The following is a 15,849-nucleotide window of genomic DNA, read 5'->3' as shown; positions in this document are numbered from 1 at the left end:
CTCTTAAAATAGCCTTGTTAGACATAGCAGATATCGTTATCTTTATTTTACAGGTTTAGAAACTGAAGGCCAGAGGGCTAAGTGGCATGTCAAACATTACACTGTTAATTCTCATTCCAAGTCCAGTGCTCTTTTCACCTCATCGTAGCAGCTCTCTTCTCAGGCACAAAAAAACTTAGAAATATAGTGTCATTAAACTCATGTACTTTACTTTCAGAAGAGGCCTGGACCTACTCTTTAGGTCAGAGATTGGGTTTAGAACTGTGTTTAAATGAGTCGTAACTTGCTTTGGTATATTAGAAGCTTTTAGTTAGTAGAGCCATTCAAAGCAAAATTCCTTAGTAGACAGTGAAAGAAAATTTTAGAAATAGTGGAATTGCCAATGCTCAACTGACATATCCAAAATCATCAAAGATCCTGAGAAGAGTACTTAGAAGAGTACTGAAATTAATAATCACATTATGACAGCAAGTTATGGAAAAAAGATAAATCCTGTGTACTACATTGTAAGAAGTGATGCAAGCTACATAATATGTTTTAGGAAGATTTACATTAAAATAGTTAATATTGAAGAGAAGAATTCTTAAAGGGGTTAATTTCATCTATCTACTCTTATTTTCTCATTTGCCTATATTTGTTTGTTTACTAGTTTTTAGGGAAGTATTAAAATGATCAAATGGAAAATTGTCATTTTATTTTAGGTTCTACTTACAGAGGAAGATGTGAAATTCTACCTTGCAGAACTAGCCCTTGCTTTGGATCATCTGCACCAATTAGGAATTGTGTATAGAGACTTGAAGCCAGAAAAGTAAAGCTATATTCTCCTTGTGTATCCCTATAACCAATGTTATATAACTACTTTTTCTCTATTAAGTCTTTTATTTTAAATATTATATGAAAATATGTGAATTTTACAATTATATGAAACATAAAAAGTAATATTCATAAGATACCCATTGATTATAAAGTAATCATTAAATTTTTTCAGTATTTGAAATAGATACACCTATTTTATGTTTATGATTTTTGTGTGAATGTTTTATATAAAATATTTTATTCCATCTTGTTGAATGTAAATTTTGATTTACAGCATTTTGCTTGATGAAATAGGACATATCAAGTTAACAGGTATGGAAATTTTCTTATTCTACCCTAAGCTTGCATTATTTTAATTTATATTTTCTAAGCCTGTTCTCTTTTTTTCCTCTTTCTTGATTTAATTTCCATTTTGTTCATCTATTTAGTTTACTAAATAGATGAGATAGCTCTCTATATTCTAATCGTAATACCAAGAAATTATACAATAGAGTTGCTGTTCTAATTAAGAAATCAATTTGGTTTTCTAGGTAAAAACACATTATCTTAGTTTCAGTCTTGACTGAAAAATTTATCATAAGTAGTTATCACATTTGGAATGCATTGAATTATAAATTTTTAAACCAAGTGTTTCACAATCAAGGGTTCATTTTGTTCATTTGCAAAAAAAAACATGCTTTATTTTACCTTATTTTTAATATTGAAGATTTACTTATAATACACTGTGCTAATCCTCACAGGATTCTTAGGCATAAAGTATTCATATTATACTATTTTTTAAACTTTTTATTTTGAAATAATTATAGATTCACAATAAGTTGAAAAAATAGTATCGAGAGGTTCTGTGTACTCATCACTCAGCTTCCATCTGTGATGACATGTTACAAAGCTGCAGTGCATTATTAAATCTAGGAAATAGATTTGTACTGTACAAGTAACTGGACTATATATTTGCATTTCACCAGTTTTTGCATACATTTTTTGTTTGTCTTTGTGTGTAATTCTGTGACATTTTCTCACATATATAAATTTGAATACCACCAGCACGATCTATATGCAAAACTGTCATACAATCACAAAAGAACTCTCTTGTGTAGCCCATTTACCATCACACCCTCCCTCCCTCTTCCCTCCCTTCTAGAAACCACTTAACATATCTAATTTTGTTATTTTAAAAATATGATATAAAGAAAACCATACAGTAGTCACACGTGTGGGCATTTGTCTTAGAGAAATAAAGCTATGTGCACACAAAAACCTATACATGAATTTTCACTCTGTTTTATAATTATAACCTAATTCAAAGTTTTGTAATGAGTAATAAACATGGATTTAACCTCTCATCTTTCCAGTAAGATTGATTAAAGTGTGACCACTCACAGCAAGTATTTTAAGATGACTTTTCACTTTTTTAAATTCTTTAATTTTCCATTATTTTTTCCTTTGTTTCTTTTTATTTTCTTCTTTTTCTTTTTTTCTTACTTTCTTACCTTCTCTGTGGTTTTATCCTATCACTCTTTTTGTGTTTCCCTTTCTGTCTTCATTCCTTCTATTTTGAATACTATAGTCAAAAGTACAGGATTATTTGGTATTTATCATTGATAGCAGTGGGCTGTAGAGATTTAGCAATGTTTCACTTAGGCAGGGTCTTCCCCAGCATTCTGAGTTTCCCCAGAATAATCTTAGGAGTGGGAAATACTTTTTTTTTCACCCACTTATTTTAAATATCCTCCAGATATAAGAATGAACCTAATAGTTTAACAGGTTACTCTGAATGGCAGTGGACTATAGAAAGGTTTCTTGGTATGACTGTATTTTGAGCCTGATTAACTTCATCCTGAGATAATGATTGTATAGAAGATCAGTAGAATGAGAGTGGATAACCTCCAAATATCTGCATTTTTGATAATATATTTTTCATACTGTCTTTATGTCTTAACTTTATTTCTGGAACACCTCCCATAGTTTATGTAAAAACTAACAATATAATATGACTTTCCTGGTTTATAAAAAATGTTAACTCATATATACCATTAAAAATTATAAATTGGGTCTACAGCCATGCCGCCCTGAGCAAGCCTGATCCCATCTGATCTCCGAAGCTAAGGAGGGTTGAGCTGGGTTAGTACTTGGATGGGAGACCATCTAGGAAGACCAGGTGCTGCAGGCATAAAAAAAATTAAAATAAATAAAAATAAAGTAATGTAAGCTGGCAAGGTCCTTGCATTCTGTGAGGTCAACGAAGGGATGCCTCACCTAAAATGAAATAAATAAATAAATAAATAAATAAATAAATAAATAAATAAATTGGGTCTACAGCCATGCCACCATGGACATGTCTAATCTTTTCTGCTCTCAGAAGCTAAGCAGGGTCAGGTCTGGTTAGTACTTGGATGGGAGACTACCTAAGAATACCAGGTGCTATAGGTCTTAAAAAATAGAATTATAAATTGAACACAACTGATTTAAACTATCTATGGTTTCAATTATGTGTTTTCTGTGGGACCTAACTCAGGGATAATTTCTAGAAAGAGATAATAAAAATATACAGTGTCAAAAATTTAAATTACACTACTTGAGCTGCATATTTAAGAGAAAAAATAAGAAAATGATTTAGAGATTGGATTGAAAATAGCAGAGTGAGGAACTTCCAAAGATCTCTCCCCTTGAAACAACAATAAGTGGAACATCTAAAACTCAACGAAACACCCAAACTGTGCACCAGCATGTCTGAAAGTGGTATCTGCGCATAACGGCTACCACAGGTCAGAATCCCCGATGTCTGGTGGTAGACTGGTTGAAACAAAGAAGCTGCCTCTCGTAGCCTGAGCTCCCTATAGGGGGAGGGTGAGGGGATAAGGTGCAGCAAGTTCCCTGAATAGCCCTGCCTGTGAGTGCTGTGAGTTCCATGCAGCCGGCAGCAGTGCCTAGTCATCAGGGCAGAAGGCAGAGAAACAGGGTGGCAGAAAAGCTAGGCTGGCAAAACAACAGTTGATTTTTACCAGCCCTGATTGCAAAACCAAGGCTTAGCTGCAGCCCCCAACACCCAACCCAGAGGGCCTCTCCCCGCATACCTCCTGAGACTCATCACCACAGATTCCCAGGGGAATCTAAGCAAATGCTATCAAAACAGTAGCTAACACTGACAGGACTGACGCTGAGGGTAGCGAGCATGATTAAACATGTATAAGGAAGAGAAATGTTAAGACTTTATGTAAAGCAGAGATCCAAGAGTTTTAGACGCCACTTACTGTAAACCAAAAGAAAAACACCTTCTTTGCAAAAGGCTAGGGACCTTTACATAATAAATCTTTCTGGGGCGGAGGGAAGCAGAACATACTTCCATTAATGCCCAATGGAGAAATAGTCCACTAAACACCATGAACAACAAAAGTGACAAAACACCTCAGAAAGCAAGAGAAAAATCTCCAGAAAATAAACTTAAAGACATAGAAATATGCAACATAAATGACAGAGAATTCAGGATGTTACTTCTGAAAATACTCAATGAGATCCAAAAAAAATTCATATCAACAATTTCAGGAATTGAAAAAAAAAACTAGATGAGCAAAATGAGTTCTTTAGTAAGGAGACTGAAACCCTCAAAAAGAACAAAATAGAACTTGTGTAGAAAAAGAACTCACTGAAAGAGTTGAAAAATGAAATAACAGACGTGAAAAATAAAGTCGACCAAATGGAGGAAAGGATCAGTGATATCGAAGGCAGAAATCTAGAAATAAATCAGAAGGAAAAAGAGAGAGACTGAAGAATGAAAAATAATGATAGAGAAATACAAGAACTAGCTGATACCATGAGGAGAGAAAACATAAGATAATGGGCATTATCAAAAGGGAAGAAAAGAGGCAGAGATTAGAAAGCATTTTCAGACTAATTGTTGACGAGAATTTCCCAAATCTAAAGAATGAGCTGGAACTTGGAATTCAATAAGTCAACAAAACACCCAATTATCTCAACCCAAACAGGCCTTCTCCAAGACACACTGTATTAAAATTACCTAAAATTATTGACAAAGACAATTCTCAGGGCAGCCAGAGAAAAGAAGATGGCTACCTAAAAAGGAAAACCCATTAGATTATCGTCACACTTCTCAACACAAACCTTACCAGCCAGAAAAGAGTGGAATCAAATATTCAGATTATTAAATGAAAGTAACTACCAGCCAAGGATAATGTATTCAGCTGAGTTCTCCTTTAGATATGAAGGAGAATTTAAGACCTTTTCAGACATAGAAACATTGAGTGGATTCTCCATTACAAGGTGTGCACTACAGGAAATACTGAAAAGGGTCAGCTCACCTAAAACAAAATGACAAAACAACAAGCAAACAAAAAACATAATTAGGAGTAGGAGTAAGGTGAGTAGCAGGCTGACAAGAATGGAGTGCAACCCTTCCTAGAAACAGGGCTTATAAGCTTAAAATGAGAAGAGATTTCCCATAGCAGGATAGTAATGAACATTCAGCATACATAGGGACAAATTGAGACAACAATGACTGAAAAGGGGAGGATTTGAAGATGCCAGTTCGCAAAGGGGAATGGAAAAGAAAAATGCAGAAGAAAAAGAATGACCGTATATATAAAACTATACATATTCATAATAGTAACCACATGCCAAAGATTCACAACCAAAGTATGTAACATAATCAAGAAGGAACAGAGGGAACACCTACAAGAGCCAACCAAAATAAAGAAAACAGAAACACAAGGACAAAGAAGCAATGGAAATACTGAGCTACCGAAAAGGAAAAGATAAAATGGCTAAGAAGAAGACTTCATATTTCAATAATCACCCTAAATGTAAATGGACCAAACTCACCAATAAAAAGACACAGAGTTGCAGAATGGATCAAAAAAGAAAACACAACCATATGCTGCCTCCAGGAGACACATCTCAGCTCCAAAGACAAATATAGACTCAAAGTGAAAGGGTGGAAAATGATATTTCAAGCAAATAGCATTCAGAGAAAAGCGGGAGTAGTAGTACTAATATCGGACAAAATAGACTTTAAAAAGGTAAAGAAAAATACTGAGAGACACTTTATAATGATAAACGGATTCATGTACCAAGAAGACATAACATTTATTAATATCTATGCACCCAATCAGTGAACCCCTAAATATACAAAGCAATTACTAACAAAACTAAAGGGAGAAACAGACCATAACATTATCATAGTAAGGGACCTAAATACCCCACTGTCAGATATGGACAGATCATCCAAACAAAAAAAAAATAAGGAAATGACATCCTTAAATGACACATTAGATCAACTGGAGATAATTGAGATATACAGAACCTTCCATTCCAAAACAGCTGCTTATACATTCTTCTCTAGTGCAAATGGAACATTCTCAAGGATTGTCCATATACTGGGACATGGAGATAACCTCAACAAATATAAGAGGATTGAAATCATTCCAACCATATTCTCTTATCTGTAAAAAGAAAATGGAAAGAACCACAAATACATAGAGATTAAACATAGAGATTAAACATCATACTACTGAAGAATGTCTGGGTCAGAGAAGAAATAAAAAGAGACATCAAGAAATACATAGAAATGAATGATAATGATAGTACAATCAAAACTTTTGGGACACAGCAGAGGTGTTTATAAGAGGAAAGTTCATAGTACAAGCCTACTTACAAAAACAAGAATGAGCCCAAACAACCTAATGCTTCATCTTAAAAATCTAAAAAAGGAAGAAAAAAAAAGAAGCTTAAAGTCAGCAAAAGGACATAGATAATCAAAATTAGAGCAAAAAAATGAAATTGAAAACTAACAAATAAAAAAAATAGAAAAGTAAATGCAACAAAGAGCTGGTTCTTTGAAAAGGTTAATAAAATTGACAAATCCCTGACTAGACTCAATTAGAGAAAAAAGAGAAATGATACAAATAATCAAATCAGGGATGAAAGAGGGGATATTACGACAGACACTGCAGAAATACAAAGGATCACACAAGAATACTATGAAAAAGTATATAACACAAAATTTAATAACCTAGAAGAAATGGACTACTTTTAGAAACATACAGCTTTCCAAGAATGAATCAAGAACTGGAAAATCTAAATAGATTGATCAGCAGTATGCAAAGTGAAACAATTATCAAAAACCCTCCCAAAAAGTAAAAGTCCAGGATTAGATGGCTTCGCCAGTGAATTCTACCAAACATTCAAAGACGATTTAATAACTATTCTCAAACTCTTCCAAAAAATTGAAGAGGAAGCAATAATTCCCAATTCATTTTATGAAGCCAATATTACCAATACCAAAACCTGGTAAAGATAGCGCGTGTGCGCGCGCACACACAGACACACAGTAAAGGCCAATATGTTTCATGCACATACCTGCAAAAATCCAGAATAAGATTGTAGCGAACTGAATACGGCAACATATTAAAAAGATTATACACCACAATCAAGTGGGCTTCATCCTAGAGGCACAGGGATAGTTTAACATACATAAATTGATTAATGTGATACATCTCATAAACAAATTAAAAATAAGAATCATATGATTATATCAATAGATGCAGAAAAAGCCTTTGACAAGATACAGCACCCATTTATGATCAAAACTCTTAACAAAATCTGTATAAAATGAAGATACTTTAATATAATAAAAGTTGTATATGACAAGCCCTTAACAAACATTATACTTAATGTTGAAAAACTAAAAACCTCACTGCTAAGATCAGGAACAAGGCAAGGCTGTCCACTATCACCACTGTTATTCAATATAACATTGGTGGTTCTAGCAAGTATGATCGGGCAAGTGAAGGATATAAAAGGCATCCAACTAGGAAACGAAGAAGTCAAACTTTCACTCTTTGCAGATGACATGATTCTCTCTCTCTCTCTCTCTCTCTCTCTCTCTCTCTCTCTCTCTCTCTCTCTCTGTATATATATATATATATATATATATATATATATATATATATATATATATATACACACCCTAAAGACTGCACAGGAACACTACTAGAAACAATAAGCAAATATAGTAAAGTTTCTCGATACAAAATCAACATTCGAAAATCCATAGTGTTCTTATGCTCTAATAATGAAGTGTCCGAAAAAGATGTGAAAAAAATAATTCCTTTCACAATTGCAACAACAACAAAATAGCTATGTATAAATATAATGAAACTTGACAAGGACCTACATAATGAAAACTATAAAACCCTATTAAAAGAATTCAAAGAAGATACAAGGAAATGGAGAGATATTCAGTGTTTCTGAATTGGAGGAATCAACATTGTTAAAATGATCTTGTTACCTAAAGCATTATACTGATTTAATGCATTCCTCATCAAAATTTCATCGTCATTTTTTAAGAATAGAACAAAAATAATCAGATTTGTATGGAAGCACAAAAGACTGAATTGCCAAAGCCATCCTGAGGAAAAAGAACGAGGCTGGAGGCATCACTCTGCCTGACTTCAAATTATATTACAATGTGACAGTAATCAAAATGGTATGGTATTGGCAGAAAAATAGACGTATGTACCAGTGGAACAGAATTAAGAGTCCAGAAGTAAATCCATGTATACATGGGCAAATAATTTTTGACAAAAGAACCAAAAACATACAGTGGATAAAGGAAAGCCTCTTCAATAAATGGTGCTGGGAAAACTGGAAAGCCACCTGCAAAAGAATGAAACTAGACTGTTGTCTATCACCACACACCAAAATTAACTTGAAATGGATTAAGGACCTGAATATATGACCTAAACAATAAAATGCATAGAAGAAGATAGAGGAACTAAATTCAAGTATCTTGGACTTAAAGAGGATTTTATGAATTTGACCTCAAAGTCAAGGGAAGTAAAAACAAAATAAATGAATGGGACTACATCAAACTAAAAAACTGCTTCTGCTCAGCAAAAGAAACTGTCAATTAGGTACAGAGACAACCATCCGAATCGAAAAATATATTTGCTAGGAACACCTCCAATAAGAGTCTAATATCTAAAATATACAAAGAACTCCTATGACTTAACAACAACAACGATGACAACGACAATAAAAATCAAATTGGAAAATGGGCAGAGTACTTGAACAGACAGTTCTCCCTAGAGGTCATACAAATGTCTAAAAAAATATATGAAAAGATTCTCAATATTACTAGCAATTAGGGAAATGCAAGTCAAAAGCACAATGAGATACCATCTCACACCTGTTAGAATAGCTATAATCAACAGGACACGGAATAACAAATGTTTGAGAGGATGGGGAGAAAAAGCAAACCTCATACACTGTTGGTGAAACTGCAAATTTGTACAGCCAGTATAAAGAACAGTATGGAGGTTTCTTCAAAAAAAAAAAAAAAGGAATTGATCTACCATATGATTCAGCAATCCTACTACTGGGTATTTACCACAAAGACTTGAAAACTCAAATCTGAAAAGATACTTTCACACCGATGTTCATAGCAACATTATTCACAGTGGCCAGGATTTGGAAGCATCTGAAATGTCCTATGATAGATGATTGGGTAAAGAAGCGGTGGTACATATATACAATAGAATATTACTCAGCCATTATACTGCCGTTTGCAACATAATGGATGGACCTTGAAATAAACCAGACAGAAAAGTTTGAAAATCACATGATATCACTCATATGTAGGATATAAGCCTAAAAGCAAGAGATGGACAGGACAAACAAACAGAGACTCATGGACATGAACAATGGACTAGTGGTTACCAGAGGGGAGAGGGAGAAAATAAATAATAATAATAATAATAATAATAATAATAATAATAATAATAAATTAAAAACTAAAAATCTATCAAAAATAATTTAAAGTAATTTTATGGTTATCTGAAAATTAGTCACTGAGATTACTTTTACTAATAGCATATAAATACTCATTAAATTGTGTTCTGCATGTGCTTTTAAAACTTAGTCTTGTAAAAGAGTTATTTGCGGTTATACAGATATACTGCTCCTACCCCCCCAAGGGGGGGGGAAACCTTATATAGCTGATTTCTACATTTTCTTCTCTTTTCAAATTAGTGGTTTGGGAAAACTACTGATTAACATATATCCTATTTACTACTGTAACTAACTCAATATTGTAAAAAAAAAATTTTTACTATGCTGAGCAAATTCCAGTGTTAAATATCAGTTTGGTCAGAAAAGTACAGCCAAGGGACCTCTGTGGAGTGGCATAAATCTCTGAAGGGAATGGAGGATAAGAAAATTTTCTTTCCTTCTTCTCTCTGGAATAGCCAAAGAAGCCAGTATTCTTCTCTACAAAGTTGTTATATTCAACTGAACTGAGCCTGAACACTAGCTTTCATGAAATTTAATTTTTGAAATGGAAGTATCAGAGTTTAATAGTCTGAAAATGTAGAAAAAGAACTTAGTAGTACATTAAAATATTTTTTAAGATTATGCATAAAATCATAATGCATTCAGTTATACAAGAATAAATGATTTTTAAATGAAAATATTTAGGGCTCTCTTGGACCCCTAAAATTAAGTGTTAATGTTGGTATTTTATTTTAAACAGTATAGGGCTTATAGCTTTTATCATTTATAGAATTAAGGTATGATTCATACCTTAAGGTATGATTCGGAGATCCTTGTGTTGATTAATTTATTCTGTATCTTGACTGCATCATTGTCAATATTGTGGTTGCGATATTATAATATAGTTTTGTAAGATGTTATGGAGGAAACTGGGTAAATGGTAAACAGGATCTCTATAGTATTTCACATAACTGCAGTGAATTTGCATTTGTCTCAAAATATAAAATTTATTTTAAAAAAATCACTCATATATAGTTCTGCAAGCTTGACAAACGCATACAGTCTTAAAACCATCACCAACATCAAGATATAAAACAGTTCCATCACCCTCGAGAACTTCCCAATTATAACTCAATCCTTCCTTTACCCATAGCCACCAGTTTACTTTCTGGCCCTATTGTTTTGCCTTTTTCCACAATGTAATATAAAGAGAGGCATGTAGTCTTTTGAGTCTGACTTCATTTACTTAGTATAATACATTTGTGAATCATTTATATTTTTATATGTATTAGTAATTTTTTTTAGTGCTGAGTAGTGCTCCATTTTATAATGGTACTGTGGTTTATTTATCTAGTCCCAATTAAGGAACATTTGGGTTGTTTCCTGTTTAATTTGTTGGTGAGGAATAAAGCCATCATATTCATTTACAGGTTTTATGTGAACATAGATTTTTATTTCACTTAAGTAAATCAAAGGAGTGGGCTTGCTTGGTCGTATGATAAATATATGTTTAACTTAATGAGAAATCTCCAAAATGTTTTTAAAAACAGCTGTACCTTTTGGCATACTATACCCACTAACAGTGTATGATAGCTGTAGTTACTCTGCATCATTGCCATTACTTGTTACTGTCAGAATTTTTAATTTTAACTCTACTAATAGGTATGTAGTAATATCTCATTATTTTAATTTGTATTTGCTCTAATAACTAATGACATTGAGCATCTTTTCATGTATTTCTTCGGAGAAATGTCTGTTCAGATCTTTCTTCCATTTAAAACAAATTTTTTTTGTTTTCTTTTTGACTTTTCAAAGTACACCTTGAATAAAAGTCTTTTATCAGATATGTGATTTCAAATATTTTTTTCCAAGTCTATAGCTTCTTTTTTATTTTCTGAACATAACCTTTTGAAGAGCGGTTTTTGATTTTGATAAAATCTAGTTATCAACTTTTTTTTTTCTTTTATGGGTTATACTTTTGATGTTTTGTCTAAGAAATAGTTTCCTAATCCAAGATCACAAAGATTTTCTCCTGTATTTTTTTTGGATATTTAAAAATGTCAGATTTTACATTTAGTTCTATGATTCATTTTGAGTTGTTTGTTTATAGTATGAGGATAGATTTTTTGTATGTAATATCCTATTGTTTTGGCACCATTGGTTGAAAAGACTGACTTTTATTCATGGACTTGCTTTTACACCTTTGTCAGAAATCAGTTGATGATATATAGTCAGCCCTATTGTAATGAAACACATGTCATCTTAAAAATTATTGCACTATGCACAATTGCAGAATAAAAAAGACAGGATTTATGGTGAAAATGGGGTTAGAGGTTTAACAGTAATTTGTATAACCAGTGATGCATTAAAGAAAGATATGAAGTATATGATATTTGTCTTTCTCTGTCTGATTTATTTCCTTTAGGAAATACCCTCTAGGTCCATCCATGTTTTTGCAAATAGTAAGATTTCATTCTCTTTTTTTGGCTGAGTAATATTCCATTGTATATATGTACCACACTTTCTTTATCTAATTGTCTATCGATGGGCACTCTTAATAATTTAGAATGCGTAAAACAATGCTATCATTTTTATAAGTTTCTTTTTATAATTAATTTTTTCAACTGTAATTGAAAAAGAAATAGTAGGGAGTTTATAAAAAATGATAGCATTGTTTTACATGTTCTAACTTATTAAAATATGTAAATACTACAATAAATATGGAAGCTTATCTTGAAAAAATCCTTACATTTGCTTATAGGATTGGTGTTGAAAAGGTCGCAGTTTGTAAGTTATTGTGAAGTAATGGAAGGTAGATTACCTAGAATTGGGAGGAAAGCCTAACACTACAAGTGCACAGAAGTGGCTCATAACATACATGATGAGCTTAAATAGCTGGTAGGTGTTCAAGGTGTGTGCATGTATGCATTTCTTCTTGGCTCGCTTCAGCCAGGTGCAGTTTTCTTGTGTTTTGTCTAGTATTTCTTAAAGGCAATTTTGCATACATTCCAACATGAATTTCAAAACTCAAATTCATGTTAAGCTTAAATTGTTTCCTAATGTACTGCTTGCATGGGAACAAATTTGCATTTTCAAAACAGGCATTATAGCAGAATTGACTGTATGTGTTAGTCTTGGACACTGCCCTGTTCCATTTGTGTGTATATGTCTGTCCTTTCTTCAGTACCATACTGTCTTGATTACTGTAGCATTATAATAATTATCGAAGTCGGGCAGTGTTAAGTCCTTCATTATTTTTTCTTCTTTTTCAATTTTTTTTTCTTTTGACTATTCTATTTCCTTTGTCTTTTTATATAAATTTTAAATTCAGTTTGTTGATTTCTACAAAAGAAATTTTGCTGGGATTTTTATTAAAGTTTCATTGAGTCTTTAGATCAGTTTTGGGAGAACTGACATTTTTAACAACACTGAATTGTCCATACCAGAAATACAGTATATCTTTCCATTTACTTAGATCTACTTTGATTTCTTTCATTGACATATCTAATTTTCAGCATACAGGTATTACATGTACTTTGTATATTTATACCTGTGGATTTCATGTCATTGTGGGTTTTTTTGGTCGTATTATAAAATTTCAACTTCCAATTTTTCATTGTTAATTCATAGAAATAAAATTAATTTGTATATATATACATATATATGTGTATATATATACACACACACATATACATATATATATATATATGTACATACACACACATATGTAGATAGATAGATACCTTTAGCTCTTTGAAGGCCTTAAACAAAAATGGAAGCCCACCAAAGCTAAAGCAAAATTTGCTTTTTTTAATATTTTAAAAAGGTGTAAGTTACTGTCTCCTTTTTGTTTTAGTCTGTTTTAAAACTTAGATCGCTAAGACAGTTTTGATTTAATTTTTGTTGCCTCAAAATTGTTGAATGACATTCTGGTGTAGACATGAAAACATCTATTTTGAGATGAGATTTTACTGAGAAATTTTGAAATACTCTTAAAGAGTATCACGAAATACAGGCTGTTTTCCATTATTGGTCTCACAACTTTCTTAAGAGTAATTGTAGGCCATCCATGAATAATTTTAAGGTTTAAATACATATTTTTATTGTTTTTTTTTATTTTTTGAAGATCTTCAGAGATATTTTTATCTAACATTGTTATTATAGATTTTGGACTCAGCAAGGAATCAGTAGATCAAGAAAAGAAGGCCTACTCATTTTGTGGTACAGTGGAATATATGGCTCCCGAAGTGGTAAATAGGAGAGGTCATTCTCAGAGTGCTGATTGGTGGTCATATGGTGTACTTATGGTAAGTAGTGTTACTTTTTAAAATTATGTCAATATAAAATTAGAATTTAGAATTTTAATTTAAATTTGAGGGGTGTCAGGTGAGAATAGGGTCCTAATAATTCATGATTATCATTAAAAATGTGTTTGGCTAGCTGTTATACAATAGTAATTAGGGTTTGCTGTTTTGATTTCTTTTAACGTTACTAGATGAAAAGGTAAATGGCAGCATTCTTTTATAAACTATTGAATTTTAAAACGTAGACCTGAAACCATAATATTACCAGAAAAAAATCATAGGAAGTATATAAATATAAATGCATATGTATATATAGATATATATATTATATATCTATATATATATATCTACATATATATATATATATATGATGGAGTTTGATGTAGTTATATTTATATATATATATAACATATATTTTTTGCTTTTCTTGCCCTTTGCTTGAGAAGACATGTCTAAGAAAATACTGCTAAGACCAATGTCAAAGAGTTTACTTCCTATGATTTTTTTCTGGGAATATATAACTACATCAAACTCAAAAGCTTTTGCACACCAAAGGAAACCATCAAAAAGAAAAAAAAATACCATGTACTGAATGGGAGAAGATATTTGCCAATGATATATCTAATAAGGGGTTAATATCTAAAAATATATAAAGAACTTATACAAGTGAACATTTAAAAATTCTGATTAAAAACTGGGCAGAGACACTGAATAGACATTTCTTCAAAGAATATATACAGATGTCCAACAGACATGTGAAGATATTCTCAACATCACAAATCATCAGATAAGTGAAAATCAAAATCACAATGAGATATTACTTCACTCACACCTGTCAGAATGGCTATTATCAAAAAATCAACAAATAAGTGTTGGCAAGGATGTGAAGGAAAGGGAACCCTTCTTCACCATTAATGGGATTTTAAACTGTTATAGCCACTATGGAAAATAATATGGAAGTTCCTCAGAAAATTAAAAATAGAACTACCATACTACCCAGCAACTTCATTTCTGGATATTTACCCGAAAAAATGAAAACATTAATTCGAAAAGATATATAAACCTCTTTGTTCATTGCAGTATTATTTGCAATAGCCAAAATATGGAAGCAAGCAACTTAGGTGTTAATGATAGGTGAATGAATAAAGATGATATGGGGTATATATACATGCACATACAGACATACATACATATACACACATACACATATGAAATACTCAGCCATAAATAAGGATTAAATTTTGCCATTTGCAACAACATGGATAGATCTAAAGGGTATAATGCTAAGTGAAATGTCAGAAGAAAAATTTTGAATGATTTCATTTTTTTGTGGAATCTAAAAACAATCAAACAAAAAATAAACAATCTCATAGATAACAGAGAACAAACTGATGGTTGCCAGATGGGAGGTTGGTCGGGGGATGGGCAAAAAAGATGAAAGGGATTAAGAGATACAAATTCCCACTTATGAAATAAATAAGTCCTGAATGTGTTACATACACCATAGGGAATATAGTCAATAATATCATAATAAATTTGTACTGTGACAGATGGTTACTAGACTTATGATAGTCATTTTGTGAGGTATATAAATGTTGAATCATTATATTACACTCATGAAACTAATATAACATTGTATATTAATTATATTTTAATAAAAATTAGAAAAAAGTCTACCATATTTCAGAATACTGTGTTTCGCCATCATATGGTATTTTAATTGGTTGTCACAGAATTTAGCACCTTCACATACATTGTCTTATTGTCAAACTGTTTTAAGCATGTGCCTAGAAAGATTATAAACCTCTTTATAAGAGCAATCATGTCTTACACTGTTTTATCTCCCATAGTACCTAACATAGGGGGCATATGGACTGACTAATTTGGTGTAAGATCAAGCATAAAACCTGTAATATTAAGTAGAATAGTAAATAAAAAAGCTGTT

General features: G+C 32.0%; 1 protein-coding gene and 1 pseudogene across 4 annotated transcripts in view; both read left to right on the top strand.

The window, feature by feature from the left end:
- The window catches only part of RPS6KA6 (ribosomal protein S6 kinase A6), a 128,723-nt gene that overhangs the window by 70,703 nt on the left and 42,171 nt on the right, over positions 1-15,849 (top strand). For all 4 annotated transcript variants that reach the window (XM_036226843.1, XM_036226842.1, XM_036226845.1 and 1 more), the window contains 3 exons: positions 702-808; positions 1,091-1,128; positions 13,765-13,907. In XM_036226843.1, coding sequence (XP_036082736.1) covers positions 702-808; positions 1,091-1,128; positions 13,765-13,907 — 288 coding nt within the window. The remainder of the gene's footprint in view (positions 1-701; positions 809-1,090; positions 1,129-13,764; positions 13,908-15,849) is intronic.
- Positions 2,868-2,986, top strand: LOC118608374 (annotated as a pseudogene).

The sequence above is a fragment of the Rousettus aegyptiacus genome, unplaced genomic scaffold, assembly GCF_014176215.1.
Source record: "Rousettus aegyptiacus isolate mRouAeg1 unplaced genomic scaffold, mRouAeg1.p scaffold_m13_p_9, whole genome shotgun sequence".
Lineage (NCBI taxonomy): Eukaryota > Metazoa > Chordata > Mammalia > Chiroptera > Pteropodidae > Rousettus > Rousettus aegyptiacus.
Note: the sequence above shows the minus strand (reverse complement) of the source record. Positions and strands in the feature narration are given on the sequence as shown.